This window comes from Triticum aestivum, chromosome 4A (assembly GCF_018294505.1).
Source record: "Triticum aestivum cultivar Chinese Spring chromosome 4A, IWGSC CS RefSeq v2.1, whole genome shotgun sequence".
Classification (NCBI taxonomy): Eukaryota; Viridiplantae; Streptophyta; class Magnoliopsida; order Poales; family Poaceae; genus Triticum; species Triticum aestivum.
The window spans coordinates 48,293,070-48,312,304 of record NC_057803.1 but is presented as its reverse complement, the minus strand read 5'-3'; the positions used below and the strand labels follow the sequence as shown (position 1 = coordinate 48,312,304).

Genomic DNA, 19,235 nt, shown 5'->3' with positions numbered 1-19,235 from the left:
CCTTTTCGCCTTTTCAAGAAACACAACTCGCGGAAGCAAATCTTTGTCTGCACGAGAAACAAATTTGTGCTTCTTGTGGAAGCATTGTGCTTCTCACGAAAGCAAATCTGTGCTTGTCATGGAAGCAAAGATCTTTTTCCTTTTTGAGAAGCACAATTGTGCTTTCCATGGAAACAAATTTGTGCCTTCACATGAAGCAAATTTGTCATTCTCGTGGAAACAAAGTTAAAAAAACAGTGAACTTCTTTTGTTAAAAACGTTGAACAAATTTGAAATACACAATGAACATTTGCAACACAGGTCAAAAAAAATTCATAATATGGGATGAACAGACAAATACACAATGAACATTTTGTAGTATATGATGAACATTTTTGTAACACACGATGAACATTTTTGCAATGCAGGGTGGAGTTTTTCATGATAAAACGTGAACATTTTCTTAATCTATCATTAATATATTCATAGTGCACAATGAAATTTTAATATATTTTATTCCGTTTGCATGTGTTTTGCCTGCCCATACTAATGTGTTTCTTAAGTAGTATAATTGTAGATAGATAGAGATAGAGAATATACAAAGGAAAGAAAAAAATAGGAGCAGAAATAGAAACGTAAAAGGAAAAAACTGAGAATAAATATAAAAACAAAAAACCGGAATAACTAGACTAAAACCTGGACAAATGGTGAAAAAAACAGAAGTGAAAACCCACAGAACAAAAACCCGCAGGAAACAGCAGCGAATGAAAACATCGCATGAACATGTACGTGGGCCAGCCCAACTGAAGGCTTGCTTCAGCGAAGCCATGACTATTTGCCGCCTGCGGGCGTAAAATGGGATTGACCCGCGGGCGATACATGTTTTTCTTTTGTGACAGCGCGGTGGATACAAGAGCAATTAATCGACGAGTACTCCTTTGGGAGCCTCTGTAAGGGTCACTTTTGGTTGGCTGGGGCGTGCCACTTGGTGCGCTCTCAGTCGTCGCCACGTGTCGCGTGCTGGACGCGATCTATGAATTTTACTTATTTATTTTTCTGTACGTGTTTTTAGCTTTTAGATGATTTTTTGTTTTTTCAGCTTTTCCGGTTTCCTCCCAGTTTTTCTTAGGTTCTGGAGAAAAACAAATTTGCACGAAAAAACATGTTTTCTTTCTTTTTCCTGCGAGAAACACATATTTGCTCTCGCGAGTTGTGCCTCTCAGAAAAAGGGGAAAATGTTTTGGCAACCACGAGAGGCACATATTTACTTCTCGTCAAGGTACAGATTTTGATTACGTGAGTTGTGCCTCTCGGAGAAAGGAGAAAAGAGTTTTTTCTTTTTTCGTTTTTTCCGCGAGAGGCAGAGTTGTGCCTCTTGAAAATAAGGAAAAAAAATGTATGTGTGTGTGTTCTTCGCGAAAGACACTGATTTATTTCAACTATGCCTCTCGAAAAAGAAAAAAATACATTTTTTTTTCTTTCGCGCGAGACACGGATTTCCTTCTCGTGAAGGCGCACTATATGTGCATCATTTGTCCCAATCTGAAGAGGTGGGAGTAACCTTTGCAAAAAGTACACCATAATTAGTTAGTTATTTCGGGTTGATACATAAATGCACCCCGAGCGCTGGCACACTCTCAATGGGCTGGCCCATTTCTGGCTTTTCTTATGTCTTTTCCCTTCTCGTGAAGGCGCACTATATGTGCATCATTTGTCCCAATCTGAAGAGGTGGGAGTAACCTTTGCAAAAAGTACACCATAATTAGTTAGTTATTTCGGGTTGATACATAAATGCACCCCGAGCGCTGGCACACTCTCAATGGGCTGGCCCATTTCCGGCTTTTCTTATGTCTTTTCCCACCGGTGTTCGGATGGTCTAGAACTTTCCATGGAGAATTATACTGTGTCTTTTCTTTGTTGATTTTACAGGATTTTATTCTTATTCCATTTTTATAATGTTGAATATTTTTTGGAATCCGAGGAAAATTAACAAATCCGTGAAACATTTATGAAATATGGGAGTATTTTTCAAATTTGTGAACATGTTTTAAATTCGGAAACCTTTTTGAAAATTCACCAATGCTCTAGTTGGGAACATTTTTATAGTTCAGGAACGTTTTTAAAATTAATGAACGTGTTTTGAAACTTGGAACTTTTTTTAAATCCACGAACATTGTTTTGTATGATGGAATGTGTTTAATGTTTTCTTTAATCAGGGATATGAAAACATGTCAAAAAAATTTAATTCATGAACACTTTTATTTTAGTTCATTTTTAATAAGGGATTTTTTTTAAATATGGAAACACTTCAAGAAAATATCGAAACTCGAAACGCCTCTGCATGGGTTTCTCAGTCATCTATGAACTGAACACTGCATATCTATCCAAGTATCATCACGAGAACAAAATTGCATCCATCGATCCAACAACAACAACAGAGCCGAGCCGCAGCGAAAGGAGCGGCGCTCTAGGACGCCATGGTGGTGCTGGCGCAGTTGTCGACGCCGCAGGCAAGGACGTCGCGGTAGTCGCGCGAGACGGTGAAGCTGTCGCGCACGCTGCCGTCCCTGCTCCGCTTGTACTCCATGAGCAGTGTCGTGTGGTTGAAGGCCGTCAGCTTGGCGAACCCGTAGTCCAGGTCCTGCGCGTGGCTCCACCGCGCCCGCTCCGCCGTGTACTCCGCCAGGCTCGCCCCGCCGCCGCCCACCACCACGTGCGTCGTCGCCGTGAACGCGCCGCTGTACCGGTCCGACCCCTTGGCCACGCACACGTTCTGCATTCTCACAAAGACCCCTGCCGTGAGCTAGCGTGAGGACACCACGGCCACAGCCATGGACAGAGGCAGAGGCAGGGGCTAGCTGCGTACCTCGTAGACTGGGCACGTTCGCTCGTAGCCGTGGACGTGGCCGTACATGGCGATGTCGACCCTGTACTTCTGCCAGAGGAGCTGGAGGCTCTCCCTCCCCATGGGCTCCTCCGTCGTCCCTTCGGCGCCGTAGAAGGTGGCCGACGAGTAGCCCAGGACGCGGTGGGCGAGGAAGATGAGCCACGGCTGCTTCTGCCGGTCCACGGACGACAAGCAGTGCTCGATGAACTTGTACTGCTCGGTGCCTGGCCGCCAGTCCAGCTCCGTGTTGGCTACGCAGAACCGGAACATCCCGTAGTCCGTCGAGTACCTACACAGAAGGTCGAAGGAAGGATCGATGATCATGAGTGCTGACTGTATGAGAAGAGATTCAAATGTGATTGGAGACATGTTCAGGTTTCATGTCATATCCTGAACAAATTCAGAAAGGAAGGAAATGCCAGCCTACCAGAACTGCTCACGGTTCTCTGCTGGCACATAGAACATGTTCTGAGCTGGCACGCCGCATTCACCGCCCGAGTCCAGAGTCCCATAAAAGGATCCTGATCCAGGCCAGTCTCTTTCGTGGTTACCGCTGCAAATGACAAATCATCAATATCATCAGAGAAGAACAGAGCCTACTTTGCTCCATCTTGTGTTTACCCCATTTTCTATTGTCACTAAGTTGGAGTACCTTGCCACCATGTAAGGTACTGTAGAAGCAATGGGTTCAACCTGTGCAGTGAACTGATCCCACTGTGACAGATAACCACTGGCGTAGCAGATGTCTCCGATATGCATCACCATATCGATATTCTTCAAGTCCTTAACTAGCTGGTAAGTTGTGTTGATTGAACCACGCTCAAAGTCATTGTATTCGTTTGAGCCATCAATCTCGGCCTGAGCAAAGAGTTCAATTGCCAGTGTTGAAGCCAGGCAGAAAAAATAAGCTCATCTATTTCCTCCTAACAAATTTCTCTTGTATTTTACGAAAAGTAGAACACAATTAATGTTCTTATTTTACTTTTTAGTACTTGTTACTTTAACTCAACATGGTAAAACTTAAGAAAACAGGTTTTTGCTAAGCCTAACTGAAAGTACAGCATGGATGCTGTGACAAAAAGGATTGGTACTCTTAACAACAATAAAACGCACATTCTTTCGTTATATACTTATATATTCATAGTTCAACTCGAGTGCAGATAAGACGGACCAGAAATCAACATATGCTAAAATGGCGTCTGCCATGAAATACTTCCATAGGCTAATCAGTAATCTAATAATTCTGCCCCATGCTCTTACAGCTTTTAATTTATTTTAAAATCGCAGAAATCATACTGGTGAAGTGGCACAGAACTCACCTTGCCCAAATCTCCAAATATGACAACACGTTGCAAAGAATCCTCCCCAGGATAGGGAGGTGCTTTGAAGCTATTCTGACGTCCCCAAACAATTTGACCATTGAATAGCCGATGGCCAATCCTGTACGTGTACCTGAAATTTGCACTCGCCTGTAAATCTCCGAGGTGCTTGCACTTGTACAATTGAATAGCTAATACTAGGAGCACATGTGCAAATAGACCAAGCTTATGAACACTAATTTACTTAAGATTAGGCCATAGGTCCTTGAGGAAGCTTGTATGTATGAAACCAGGATCGCGCCATCCAACTGTCCTAGCAGGTGGGCCTGTTGTAAAATCATAATAAAACACTATGTCATATGCCTTATGGGCTTAATCAGAAGGTACGTGTTAATCGTGCTTCATTCAGAACTCTGCCATGCTATATACTATAAGAACTGTTCGGCAATTATAATCTTCTTTCAATACAATTTTCTGTTTTGTTTCAGACCTTATAAAGATGTTAGTTCCGTTATACATGGTAAGAGTTACTGACCACACATAGTGTCGCGACTGAACGTAAGGGTGCCTGCAGGAGAAAGGATTTGGATTTGCCCTTGTATGCCCCATTCAACAAACGGTGTAGCCTCCTTCGTACTATATCCACTTGTCCATGTCACTGTCATCTAGCATCAAGTCATTTAACATCAATCAAGAAACTCTGAAAATATGGTACAGTATAATTTACAGAAGCGCTAGGAACATATTTCTTCAAGAAACTTTGAAGACAAAGAACAATTCTGAACATAAAACCTACAAGTACTACCCTAAATGAGAACTATCTGAAAGACATTAAATTCCTGTTTCAGTCGCTCTGAAATTCCAGCTCCTTTGTGTATAGCTTTTGTTACAGAAACGGTGAAAGTAATAAGCTAGATTTCTCATCTATTTGCATTTGGTGTTTTTTTCCTCCTTATGTCACAATATACAATGTTCAGTTTATACCCATTCATTAATGAAATATTTAAGGAAATGGTACTTACTTCATCCCAGGACTTTCCTTGTGCCAAGCGTGGGTACACAGGAGCCTTCGGGTTTGCGAAAGTTATGCTATTTGAACGTGTGATAAGCTTCGGCTGTTATATTATATAGAAAAGATGCAAGTAGCCATGTTAGAGCAAGCACTATTTAAAAGTCACGGCACTAATAAAAAATGAGAAGGCTAAAATAAATATTACTCCAGTGTATCTCAGCTGAAACGGCATTAACTGTCATGGTCTAAGAAAAGAAAAACAGCATTGGCTATCAATCTACCATGCACAAAATCAGAGTGATCACTCTTCAACTCTTTCCCCCAGAAAAAAAAATGAACGATGTCCAGTTCCAACTTCCAACACCCTGTGGTTCAGCGTAGTGAGCTGAGCTCCGATATGAACAAACAAGGAGCATTCGTACTTACATTTGAGAGTCCTCCAGAAAACAATGCGAATGATATATCACTCCTCTGATTAATTATCTGAAGCCTCAAGGACCCCTTTCCGGTCTTCGCATAGTCGGACGTCGTATAGTTTGCATATTGGAACTGCCAAAGATGATACCTCATTATTCAGCATATGTTAAAAATGTTCCGAGGTCACACACGGAGGAAGAATCGCGGAGAATGACACCAACCTTAATAGGAGCCGTGCACAAAAGAGGGGCCTCGACCCATTGGTTCTCCGACGGGCAAATGGAGTCACTGATAAATACAGCAAAACGAATCTGTGAGTAAGCCAGTGTCCAATCCATCAAACTTTTCTGCTCTCTTAATGAAGCCCTTCAATTCAGCAACGAGAAGCGGAGAAGAATAAACTGTCACACAAGGGCAAATCATGGTCAAGGTGTGCATCTTACCTGAAATTAGCAGGGGAAAAGACCCCAATCCAGTCATCCTTGGATGGCTTGGGGTTGTTAAATCCGATGGTCACCCATTCTTGGTCCTGCCCCTGTAACAAATGTGGTGCAGCCGATTAATCTGACAGTGTATCGACTGCTTCAGTCAAATGTGACCCTTTGGTTCTCTATCTATCAGCAGCTACAGTCGTACTGGTACTGATACTGATTGACCAAATTTAATTCTAGATGGGACCAAAATGCTCAAGCTCTGGACCTCATGCGCATGGTGCTCGCGGGGCGGGAAGAAGGAACGATGGTGGGGAAAGCTCACCTGCAGGCCGAGGAGCAGCGGCGAGACGTCGACGGAGGCGCCCGGATGGATCGCCAAGGTGGCCCGGTGGATGCCGATCTTCGACAGCGGCTGCTCGCCGCCGGCAGCGGCCAACACGGCGGCGCTGAAGGCGGCCAGCAGATGCACCAGCGCCGCCACCATCGTCGTTCCCGGCGGCGACTTCATCCCTAGAGCTCACAGACCACAGCAGCACACTATAAATATATATACTGATGATACTAATAGGGGAAGCGAGTCAATAGTTTTATGGAGCAGAATATCAGCAGATGGCCCGAGGAACGAGTGACGTCTAAGCTAAGCCATAGACAAAAGAAAGTTCAGACGTTCACAAAAGGAAGAAGAGAGGTAAAGATGAGAACAACGCTCAGGTGCCGTGCCATGTGTTCAGGGTCGCGTAAAACTTTCTTTATCCGTCTTGGAACTGAACTGTTTCGTGTCGTACCAAACTCGTATTCCAAACGGCAAACAGAGGCTTTATGCAGCTGTAAGGCCGCCGTCGTGTGTGAATAGATTATATTATACTCCCTCCGTTCCAAAATAGATGACTTTAATACAAAGTTGAGTCATCTATTTTGGAACGGAGGGAGTATTTGATTGTACACAAAAGGTACTCCCTTCGTTCCGAGTTACTTGTCTTAGATTTGTCTAAATACGGATGTATCGATACATCCGTATCTAGACAAATCCAAGACAAATAATTTAGAACGGAGGGAGTAGTACAATGCTAACAGCACCTAAACACATATAAACATATCGAAAGAATACTCAAGGAACCATGCTCATTACTGACTGCACTTCAGATGGGAAAATCACGTGTATCCAGATCAGGGGTATCTGTTGACCTGATAACACTGATACAAAATGACAAGCTCAACGACTTGTTGCGTTGAGAAAATGCATCAGGACAGGTAATTAAGCTGTCTACCTGCATTTCCAATTCACCGCACTAGTGTTACCCACAGTACAGTTACATTACACGCTCATTCTCGCACAGACCAAAACGGCTTCTGCCCTGAACTGGGAGCTGTATTCCCTCCAGGCACGCTAGTCGTCGTCCTCTTCATCATCATCCCCGTAGTCCATAAGCTTCAGCAGAGTATCTGAAAATGGATGCAGAGATAATATAAGCTTACAGAAGTTAGATTAGCTCTATATACAAAAGGTTATATCATGGTTCTCCTCTATTACCGGAAACAGATGCACTGCTTGGCTTTTCCTCTTTAGGCTCCTTCGGAGGTGGTGCAGCAGAACTCGATCTCGGAGGCGCCAGCAGCTCCTTTACAGCTGAATGCCTGTTCTCATTTCTTAACACTTCATTTGAAGGGAACTTAGGTGGTGGCGGAGGCATGCTCCTGGGCGGTGGCGGTGGCATGCTATTGGGATATGGCAGTGACATGTTCTTGGGTGGTGGTGGTGGCGGCATGCTAGTGTATACAGATGGATGAGATGGATGTGGATCTTGTGGAAGTATCCTATTTGATCCAGGCTGAACTTTCATTGTAGCTGCAACCGATGAACTGTTCATTTTACCTAGATCATCTAAACCTGTCTTAACAAATTTGGACCCCTGTTGTGAGTTCTGGAAACATGAAACAAAAACACTTTCCCATCAAATTCCTTTGCATTGAATTAAATTAAAGCATATTAATGGTAAAATGCAAAAGAAGGATGAAATCAGCAACTACTGTCCACAAACAGCACCACCAGTGCATAAATACATGAATTATATCGAATTGCAGTACAGGTAAACATGACATATGGAAAACCATTAATCATGCCGACTTAGCAAGTTGGGGACGGCAATGTTTGTACAACTAAGAAAATAAGGAAAGCTTCCCTATAAGTGTCTAATAAAGCCATTTCGTTCTAAACAAAAAATAGTAAAATTTGTACTAGTTATTATATACTGTGACTAAGCGAGCAAGTTTTCTAAATGCAGAACTGTAGGCATTTTCTCAGAGGAATAAAGTGGGGCTTAACCAGATTAATACCAATACCTATTAAGGAAACCGTATCAGCCAAGAATGCCATATTGCTAGCGATGTTAATAGTCATTTGCTGAAGCGTATGGTAGCAATGTTAATTGTCATTTAATGAAGTCTGCATGCTGGCAGCAACAGATTGAAAACAAGGGTACTTTGCATTAGCAACAAGAAAATAGAAGTAATCATCCAATTCACAAGCAGAATAACCCTGCATATCTTATCAGCAAAACACCATCGCGATTGCAAACTCCAACTTGGAATAAACCCTGTAGGAAAAAAGAACACATATAGATCTATTACCACCCTGCGAGCTTCAGACATGGTCGGAGAAAATACCTGGAATGAAATTATATGTTAGAAGCAGATAAGACGGTCCAAAAAAATGAATATGTGAATCTGGCAGTCATCAACTTACAAGTTACAATAGTTTTTAGCTATATGAAATGTAAAGTTCCCCTACATTGCAGGAACTGAAATTGCTTAATGAAAAAGCAAATTTCACAAATCTATTTGTGTGGTCCATTTCCAGTTTAAAACAAGACAAATATAACATGAAGTGCTATTGTTATTTTCAAAGTTTTCAAACTATTCAAGTGTGGTCAGTGTTATCAGATACAATATCCTATGGCAAACTGCAGAACATTGCTATTTTGCACCAGAAACTCCTTAATAATCAAAAGTGTGTCTCTAGTTTAAACTCTGTAGGTGCTACAATGTTAACATCACTTTCTTAATATAACATGCTGAAATCACATTTAAGATTAGGATGATGCAAAGATTTGATAAAGATTTCATAAAATCAAGATATACAACAAACAAAATTCATACGGGTTCTCCACTAGCAATATTTGCCTTGAATTCGTGTAGATAAGACATCAGATAGTGATCTTATCAAAGATGGCACAAGGTAAGCTGGAAAAGGTGAGCCACTGAGAACAGTTCAACTAGGGTGGTAATGTGGGGATAGACATGGAGAGGAAGGGGCGAGCAGTGGGGGTGAATGATGGATGGGGAATTTTTCTGAGGGGTAGACTGAAGGCTGCAAGAGATTGGCTTGGGAAGAGTGTAGCTGTGATCAAATATCAAGTCCAAGATGTAGCAGTTGAATCAGTTCAAATAATCCGCACCTGAAGATCTGCTGTTGGCAGTTCCTGGAATTTCCTCCTCTGTGAGCGTTTATCTGCCTCCAACTTTGTACTTGTGTTCACACTTGTCGTCATGCTTGCTGATGTGGATGCCACTGGAATAACCTGAGTTGTCGAAGATGAAGCATGCTTGAGTGTTAATGCCACCTGCTGCAATGGAGTTGCCTGGGGATAGATGTCTCCATAGCCATTGTAAAAAGCCCCATGATTTGCTGCTTGACTAGGATAGATCAGGTTACTGGGTGGGAGAATCCCGGAATAAGTTGGCGCCCCAGATTGAAGTGTCACTGAAGGGGCAGCTATGGGAGAAGTAACTCCAGTAGGGGCAAAGGAATGTGATGCTCCAGTTGACACACACATGTCTGATGTTCCCGAGGTGTGCACACCAGTCAACAGTTGCTGAGGAGGTGGAACAGCACCATATACTTTTGAAGAAGAAATTCTGTCATACAAAAAACATAGTGAGAATATATGCCAAGACATTTCTAATTTCTTGCTTCGCTGATGTGGTAAGCTAGATACTGTGTTAACTGGTACAAGTACATTAATAGAGTCATATTCTTACAGTATTCCAAAGGATAAACTAACAGAATCACAAGTGAGTTAGTCATTAATCATAGCATATAAGTACAGTAAAGTATGAATATTATTGCATTATGCTAGTCAGCAAATCGATCCCATTGGTTTGGTAGAAATAGAATGCAAAATTGTTCTGATGTAGCCAGAGAAACAAATAAAACTATTAAGGGGATTAAACCTGGTCAAAATATACAGACCTGGAAGCGCCAAGTTCCGCTGCTATTGTATCTAGAAGGTTTTCTGCTAAAACCTTTGCAGCTTCTAGGCTCTTCAAATGCACACCTGATAGGTGCATGTGCAGAGGTTGCTGTGATGCTGCAATAGACATTACGAGATAAATACAGGCTTGCAAGATACAAATTTCCAGAAGCTACTACAAATCACCAACCTTCAGCATGACAATTGCCAAGGTTCCCTGAATCTTTTCCTCTTAGTACAACAGTGACCCCTGTTTCATTCATAATGTGATTTATGTACTGATCCTGCATAAACAAATCAGAAGCACCAGCAGAACAAGAACAGTTTTTCCCATCCAGATTGGGATGTCAGAGAAAGCATTCACAATTAGTTCTTTTTTCAACAAAGAGGAAATAAAACAAGACTATTGACAAATAAAAGAGGGATATCAAGAATAACATGATTAAATTTAACCAGTGTCGCTTATCGTTTTCCAAGAACATACATTTGGTCCACGGATGCGAGCTGCAACGTTCAATGATGGATCTGCGTCAAAACCCAAAAAGATTGAGGCGCTAAAAGGAACAGCCTGTGAAATAAGAAGGAAGGTGTTAATCTAGTAACGAAAATTTTATTACATAGTAATACCATAACTATTTTACAGCTGATTCTCGCCTCCAAAAAAGAAGGGAAGACTTGAACTGTGCCATGAAAAGATCCTAAATCTAGGACAGTGCTATGGGAAGGTTCTGCTCTGTTAGTTGTAAAGGTTAGGGATCTGATCCTAACCTAAGCCTTTAATACATCAAATTTTTCGGGTGGTTCAGAATCATGGATGGGATAAATGTAAGAAGTCATCCATGAAAGTGACAAAGCGTCGAATCCATCCGCATATTTCACGGGAAAAGTACCACAGATGTCATTGTGAAACAACAACAACAACAAAGCCTTTAGTCCCAAACAAGTTGGGGTAGGCTAGAGGTGAAACCCATAAGATCTCACAACCAACTCATGGCTCTGGCACATGGATAGCAAGCTTCCACGCACCCCTGTCCATAGCTAGCTCTTTGGTGATACTCCAATCCTTCAGGTCTCTTAACGGACTCCTCCCATGTCAAATTCGGTCTACCCCGCCCTCTCTTGACATTCTCCGCACGCTTTAGCTGTCCACTATGCAACGGAGCTTCTGGAGGCCTGCGCTGAATATGCCCAAACCATCTCAGACGATGTTGGACAAGCTTCTCTTCAATTGGTGCTACCCCAACTCTATCTCGTATATCATCATTCCGGACTCGATCCTTCCTTGTGTGGCCACACATCCATCTCAACATACGCATCTCCGCCACACATAACTGTTGAACATGTCACCTTTTAGTCGGCCAACACTCAGCGCCATACAACATTGCGGGTCGAACCGCCGTCCTGTAGAACTTGCCTTTTAGCTTTTGTGGCACTCTCTTGTCACAGAGAATGCCAGAAGCTTGGCGCCACTTCATCCATCCGGCTTTGATTCGATGGTTCACATCTTCATCAATACCCCCATCCTCCTGCAGCATTGACCCCAAATACCGAAAGGTGTCCTTTTGAGGTACCACCTGGCCATCAAGGCTAACCTCCTCCTCACACCTAGTAGTACTGAAACCACACATCATGTACTCGGTTTTAGTTCTACTAAGCCTAAACCCTTTCGATTCCAAGGTTTGTCTCCATAACTCTAACTTCCTATTTACCCCCGTCCGACTATCGTCAACTAGCACCACATCATCCGCAAAGAGCATACACCATGGGATATCTCCTTGTATATCCCTTGTGACCTCATCCATCACCAATGCAAAAAGATAAGGGCTCAAAGCTGACCCCTGATGCAGTCCTATCTTAATCGGGAAGTCATCAGTGTCGACATCACTTGTTCGAACACTTGTCACAACATTATCGTACATGTCCTTGATGAGGGTAATGTACTTTGCTGGGACTTTGTGTTTCTCCAAGGCCCACCACATGACATTCCGCGGTATCTTACCATAGGCCTTCTCCAAGTCAATGAACACCATATGCAAGTCCTTCTTTTGCTCCCTATATCTCTCCATAAGTTGTCGTACCAAGAAAATGGCTTCCATGGTCGACCTCCCAGGCATGAAACCAAACTGATTTTTGGTCACGCTTGTCATTCTTCTTAAGCGGTGCTCAATGACTCTCTCCCATAGCTTCATTGTATGGCTCATCAGCTTAATTCCACGGTAATTAGTACAACTCTGAACATCCCCCTTGTTCTTGAAGATTGGTACTAATATACTCCGTCTCCATTCTTCTGGCATCTTGTTTGCCCGAAAAATGAGGTTGAAAAGCTTGGTTAGCCATACTATCGCTATGTCCCCGAGACCTTTCCACACCTCAATGGGGATACAATCAGGGCCCATCGCCTTGCCTCCTTTCATCCTTTTTAAAGCCTCCTTGACCTCAGACTCCTGGATTCGCCGCACAAAACGCATGCTGGTCTCATCAAAGGAGTCGTCCAGTTCAATGGTAGAACTCTCATTCTCCCCATTGAACAGCTTGTCGAAGTACTCCCGCCATCTATGCTTAATCTCCTCGTCCTTCACCAAGAGTTGGCCTGCTCCGTCCTTGATGCATTTGACTTGGCCAATATCCCTCGTCTTCCTCTCTCGGATCTTGGCCATCTTATAGATGTCCCTTTCACCTTCCTTCATGCCTAACCGTTGGTAGAGGTCCTCATATGCCCGACCCCTTGCTTCACCAACAGCTCGCTTTGCGGCCTTCTTCGCCATCTTGTACTTCTCTATGTTGTCTGCACTCCTATCCAGGTATAGGCGTTTGAAGCAATCTTTCTTCTCTTTAATCGCCTTCTGGACATCATCAATTCAAAATGTCATTGTGAATTAATTCAAAATGTTTTGTGCTTCTAGTTGCTCCTTTCGCGATTGTTCTAACATATTTTCCCTTTATACAATCAATATACATTGGCTTGGAAGTCATAAAGTCTAATGAATGAAGAATTACTTAACGAGATTTCCATCCTCCCTCTCTGAATGTAACCTAAACAGCAGTGCCACAATTTCGATGAAGGATCAACGCTTTTCTTTATTTTATGGCTACCGTTATTATCACATATACATTCACAGCTTATCAATTTTTTCTTGGTATTTTTTTCATTTGCACGATGCATCCTTTTCCAGCAAAAGGAGCCAATGAAAGGCCATAGAGCGATATTTCCCCAAATGATGCAATCTTTGTAAGTATTTAGCTGCATAACTTCTTAAGCTGTGTTTTCCTAATCAGAAGATCTATTATCGGCACATACCCGAAAAATCAACACTGGAAATGATTTACATACTTACATTTACTCAGCAAACATTGTAACAAGCATCATCCATATATCTGAGTATTTAATGTTATGCCAACACTTGCATTCTATCAATACAAATCGACATAAATGCGGACAAAGGATGAGTTCAGAAAATAATTAGACCGAGTACTAACAAATGCCGTAAATAACGCACGATGTACTGTTCTATTAGGTGTTTTCCGTCCACTAAATTATCAAGTTAAGCAGACTGAGATATGAAGGAGAGACCTGTCTGTTGCTCTGGATAGAAGGGAAATTGGCTGATGTGGCTTCTGGCATTTGGCCATGTTTCAAGATGTCCTCGATCATTGAGGCTGCAAGATCAACTGCTTTAATGCGCTCAGCGGTATCTTTTAGCTAAAGCGGGAAAAAGGTTAGTTTGTCATTATCTAACTCTAACTAGAAAGTAGTTAAAAAATGCTGCTATGTGTAAGCCATTGTAATTGTTTAGTTCTATAGTAACAGAAAAATATGATAATAACACTTATATAATGAATAGAGGAAGTCATTACACAGATAGAGTGTACTGTGCCAAGAACACAGGCATGTTGCATCCCGCATCACCACAAGTTACAAAACTAGTATATTATCTTCAAATATTACCATTGGCACTACTACTGCTTCATGACAATTAACACGAAAAGACATATAATATGAGCGCCCTAACTAAGCAGAATTCAGACAGTTATGAACTTAAGTCCTGACCCTTGCAAAGCATTTACAGTTGAACAAATAACAGGCAATCTGAACTTGACAATTTCGAATTTCAAAATGATGGTAACCCATCAACATGTCCGTACTGAGTCCAATTTGACACAAAACAAAAAAAAGACAATGACATAACAGAACGTGGAGAATAAATTACAAACTTGCAACAAGATTGAACAGATATTATATAGCCCCTCGAAACAGTGATTAATAGTATTGTATTGGACTGTAAAGGTTGCAACATGGTAATTTCTTCAGCTTCCAGAGAACTTTCCCACAGAAAGGTAGACTACAAAGCAGTTGAAGTTTACTCCAGGAATAACAGAAAATCAAAGAAGTGAAGTGGAACTTTAAGATATCATCGTGTGGGCATTATTTACCTGAGATCCTGCAGAGATATGTAGATAGAGTGGCTTCTCGCCATCAGGCTGTCCATTAGGAGGATGGTATTTTCCCCTGGGCGGGTCAAATAAATATCAGAAAGGCATCGTCCCAAGTCAATAATGAGTGGACACCAATTGTGCATGTCAGGATACCTTGTAATGATGACAGTGCATGTGCATCGTTGAATCTGTTGAGTATCAAGCAAGCGGTTATTATCTTTATTGTCAAGAAACTGATTTTCACAGAAGAAGAACATCACAGTCACGATTGTTTCGTGGTTACTGATTTACCTCGTCCTGTGTTTGCCGCTTCGTGAGCTTATATCGCACAGATGGATCAGCGTCATTTATAACAACTTCTCGTGCTATAAGCTCATCCGGTAGTTTTGCCTGAGGCGACAAGAAACACTAGATGGTAAATATGTGTGCCCAGATAATACATAGACTAGATTGCTCATATGGGGACTGGGGACTGTATCATGGAAGACAGACCTGACTTAATTTCTGAATCGCAGCAGCAGCACTCTGAAGCACCGATGGAGCGAGCTGCGGCGGCAAAGCATAAGGGGCGGCAGGATACGCAGTAGTGCCAGGGAATTGAACGCCGGCCAGAGCTGCGACGTTCAACACGGGCAGTCCCGCAGCAGCAGCAGCAGCCGCAGCCGCGGCGACCAAGTCCTCTGCGGGCTGATCCCACTTCCTCTTCTTCCTGACAGGCAACCGCACACGTTTCAGCCCAGCCCTCACATCGCGCAACTATGGCCTCCGATGGAGAAATACGGGCGGCGCGAATTTTTTTGCGGCCGACGGTGGAAGGAGGGGAACAGCGCTAGGCGCCGAACGGATCTCCAGGGTTCGGGAGCTTCGGAAATCGGAGAAGTAGCGGGGACAAGAAGCTCATACCTCTGCTTGGTCGCGGTGGGGGGCTCGTCTGAGGCCCTGGAAATGCGCTCCTCCGTCATGGACGCTCGGTCGCCGGCGGGTGGCCTCGAGGTTGGGACGAGCCGGACGAGACGGGCGCGAGACGGCGGCGGTGATGGGGTGGATGCGTGCGGCCGACGAGATGACTGGATTGGGGAAAACCGACTTGGGCTGGGTAGGGCTGTACAGTAGCGGGCCCTATGGTTGGATGCGTGCGGCCGACGAGATGGCTGAATCTGGTTTGTACTGCTCTGGATTTGTCAACGAGTTTGGATTTTAAGTTTTCTTCGAAAAGATTCGCTTGATTTTTTTGTTAATCTCTCCTTTCATTCTTTTTCGGTACACTAGTTAATACTCCCTCCGTTCCGAATTACTTGTCTTGGATTTGTCTAGATACGGATGTATCTAGACTCATTTAGTGCTAGATACCTTCGTATCTAGACAAATCTAAGACAAGTAATTCGGAACGGAGGGAATATATATATATATATTCTATTGATTCAATATTAATCGTGTTTACCTTATACTTTTAGATCCTTGTGTGGCGCTATTCAAAAAATTAGCCATTCTTCCTCCTCCTCCAGCCACTATATCTGCCCCTCTGCTACCTCTTGAGTTTGCGTTGGTTTTCCCTAAAAAGGAAGGAATGATGCAGCAGAGTAGCGTAAGTATTTCCCTCAGTTTTTGAGAACCAAGGTATCAATCCAGTGGGAGCTCACGCTCAAGTCCCTCGTACCTGCACAAAGCGATACATACTCGCAACCAACGCGATTAGGGGTTGTCAAGCCCTTCACGGTCACTTACGAGAGTGAGATCTGATAGATAGAATTTTTTTGGTATTTTTGATATAAAGATGCAAAGTAAAAAGTAAAGGCAAAGTAAATAGCAAAATAATATAAAAGTGATGGAGATTGATATGATGAGAGTAGACCCGGGGGCCATAGGTTTCACTAGTGGCTTCTCTCAAGAGCATAAGTATTCTACGGTGGGTGAACAAATTACTGTTGAGCAATTGATAGAATTGTGCATAATTATGAGAATATCTAGGCATGATCATGTATATAGGCATCACGTCCGTGACAAGTAGACCGAAACGATTCTGCATCTACTACTATTACTCCACTCATCGACCGCTATCCAGCATGCATCTAGAGTATTAAGTTAAAAACAGAGTAACGCCTTAAGCAAGATGACATGATATAGAGGGATAAATTCATGCAATATGAAATAAACCCCATATTGTTATCCTCGATGGCAACAATACAATACGTGCCTTGCTGCCCCTTCTGTCACTGGGTAAGGACACCGCACGATTGAACCCAAAGCTAAGCACTTCTCCCATGGCAAGAACTACCAATCTAGTTGGCCAAACCAAACGGATAATTCGAAGAGACTTGTAAAGATAACCAATCATACATAAAAGAATTCAGAGAAGATTCAAATATTATTCATAGATAGACTTGATCATAAACCCACAATTCATCGGTCTCAACAAACACACCGCAAAAAGAAGATTACATCGAATAGATCTCCACGAGAGAGGGAGAGAACTTTGTATTGAGATTCAAAGAGAGAGAAGAAGCCATCTAGCTACTAACTATGGACCCGAAGGTCTGAGGTAAACTACTCACACTTCATCGAAGAGGCTATGATGATGTAGAAGCCCTCCGTGATGACGGCCCTCTTCCGGCGGAGCTCCGAAACAGGCCCCAAGATGGGATCTCATGGATACAGAAAGTTGCGGCGGTGGAATTAGGTTTTTGGTTCCTGTTCTGATCGTTTGGGGGTACGTGTGTATATATAGGAGGAAGAAGTACGCCAGAGGAGCAACGAGGGGCCCACGAGGCAGGGGGCGCGCCCTAGGGGGGCGCCCCTACCCTCGTGACCGCCTCTTTTGTTCCTTGGAGCAGGGTCCAAGTCTTCTGGATCACGTTCGGTGAGAAAATCACGTTCCCGAAGATTTTATTCCGTTTGGACTCCGTTTGATATTTCGTTTCTTCGAAACACTGAAATAGGCAAAAAACAGCAATTCTGGGCTGGGCCTCCGGTTAATAGGTTAGTCCCAAAAATAATATAAAAGTGGAAAATAAAGCTCAATATAGTCCAAAACAGTAGATAATATAGTATGGAACAATCAAAAATTATAGATTCCTGCTCGTCCTCGAGTAGGTAAATGATAAAAAGAGAATTTTTGATGCGGAGTGCTACTTGTCATAATTTCAATGCAAATCTTCCTAATTGTGGTATGAATATTTAGATTAGAAAGATTCAAGACAAAAGTTTATATTGACATAGAAAATAATAATACTTCAAGCATACTAACAAAGCAATTATGTATTCTCAAAATAACATGGCCAAAGAAAGTTATCCCTACAAAATCATATAGTCTGGCTATGCTTCATCTTCACCACACAAAGTATTTAAATTGTGCACAACCCCGATGACAAGCCAAGCAATTGTTTCATACTCTAACTTTCTCAAAACTTTTTCAATCTTCATGCAATACATGAGCGTGAGCCATGGACATAGCACTATAGGTGGAATAGAATGATGGTTGTGAAGAAGACAAAAAGGAGAAGATGGTCTCACATCAACTAGGCGAATCAACGGGCTATGGAGATGCCCATCAATAGATATCAATGTGAGTGAGTAGGGATTGCCATGCAACGGATGCACTAGAGCTATAAATGTATGAAAGCTCAACAAAAGAAACTAGTGGGTGTGCATCCAACTTGCTTGCTCATGAAGACCTAGGGCAATTTGAGGAAGCCCATAGTTGGAATATACAAGCCAAATTCTATAACGTAAAATTCGCACTAGTATATGGAAGTGACAACATATGAGACTCTCTATATGAAGAACATGGTGCTACTTTGAAGCACAATATATGAGACTCGCTATATCATGGTGCTACTTTGAAGCACAAGTGTGGAAAAAGGGATAGTAACATTGCCCTTTTTTTATTTATTATTATTTTTTTAGGCCTCTTTTTTTTTCTTTAGCCTTTTTATTTTTTGGGGACAATGCTCTATTAAATGATGATCATCACACCTCTATTTATTTACAACTCAATTATTACAACTCCATACTAAAACAAAGTATGACTCTATATGAATGCCTCCGGCGGTGTACCGGGATATGCAATGAATCAAGAGTGACAAGTATGAAAGAATTATGAATGGTGGTTTTGCCACAAATACTATGTCAACTACATGATCATGCTAAGCAATATGACAATGATGGATATGTCATGATGAACTAGATGGTGGAAAGTTGCATGGCAATATATCTCGGAAGGGCTATGGAAATGCCATAATAGGTAGGTATGGTGGCTGTTTTAAGGAAGGTATATGGTAGGTGTATGATACCGGCGAAAGATGCGCGGTATTAGAGAGGCTAGCAAAGGTGAAAGGGTGAGAGTGGTATAATCCATGGACTCAACATTAGTTATAAAGAACTCATATACTTATTGCAAAAATCTAGAAGTTATCAAAGCAAAGTACTACCGCATGCTCCTAGGGGGATAGATTGGTAGGAAAAGATCATCGCTCATCCCCGACCGCCACTCATAAGGAAGACAAT

General features: G+C 42.4%; 2 protein-coding genes across 5 annotated transcripts; both read right to left on the bottom strand.

The window, feature by feature from the left end:
* Positions 1-2,321: 2,321 nt before the first annotated feature.
* Positions 2,322-6,725, bottom strand: LOC123085077 (probable inactive purple acid phosphatase 1). The gene is made up of 12 exons (XM_044506656.1): positions 6,371-6,725; positions 6,058-6,149; positions 5,836-5,902; positions 5,624-5,746; positions 5,208-5,300; positions 4,721-4,850; positions 4,430-4,511; positions 4,186-4,318; positions 3,519-3,724; positions 3,294-3,419; positions 2,846-3,155; positions 2,322-2,752 (listed from the first exon to the last, which is right to left on the bottom strand). The coding sequence occupies exons 1-12, from the start codon at positions 6,554-6,556 to the stop codon at positions 2,447-2,449; spliced, it is 1,854 nt and encodes a 617-aa protein (XP_044362591.1). The 5' UTR covers positions 6,557-6,725; the 3' UTR covers positions 2,322-2,446.
* Positions 6,726-7,142: 417 nt separating this feature from the next.
* On the bottom strand, positions 7,143-15,867 carry LOC123085078 (protein RIK). 4 transcript variants are annotated; one of them, XM_044506657.1, is made up of 13 exons: positions 15,636-15,867; positions 15,225-15,441; positions 15,024-15,122; positions 14,886-14,920; positions 14,730-14,805; positions 13,870-13,998; positions 10,783-10,866; positions 10,489-10,582; positions 10,298-10,415; positions 9,504-9,963; positions 8,677-8,712; positions 7,580-7,970; positions 7,143-7,491 (listed from the first exon to the last, which is right to left on the bottom strand). In XM_044506657.1, exons 1-13 carry the CDS (start codon positions 15,692-15,694, stop codon positions 7,436-7,438), a joined length of 1,854 nt encoding a protein of 617 aa, XP_044362592.1. In that variant the 5' UTR covers positions 15,695-15,867; the 3' UTR covers positions 7,143-7,435. The 4 variants fall into 4 exon arrangements, with proteins under 4 accessions (XP_044362592.1, XP_044362593.1, XP_044362594.1 ...); XM_044506658.1 differs by lacking the exon at positions 8,677-8,712; XM_044506659.1 differs by lacking the exon at positions 7,143-7,491 and having other exon boundaries at positions 7,871-8,712.
* Positions 15,868-19,235: the final 3,368 nt, after the last annotated feature.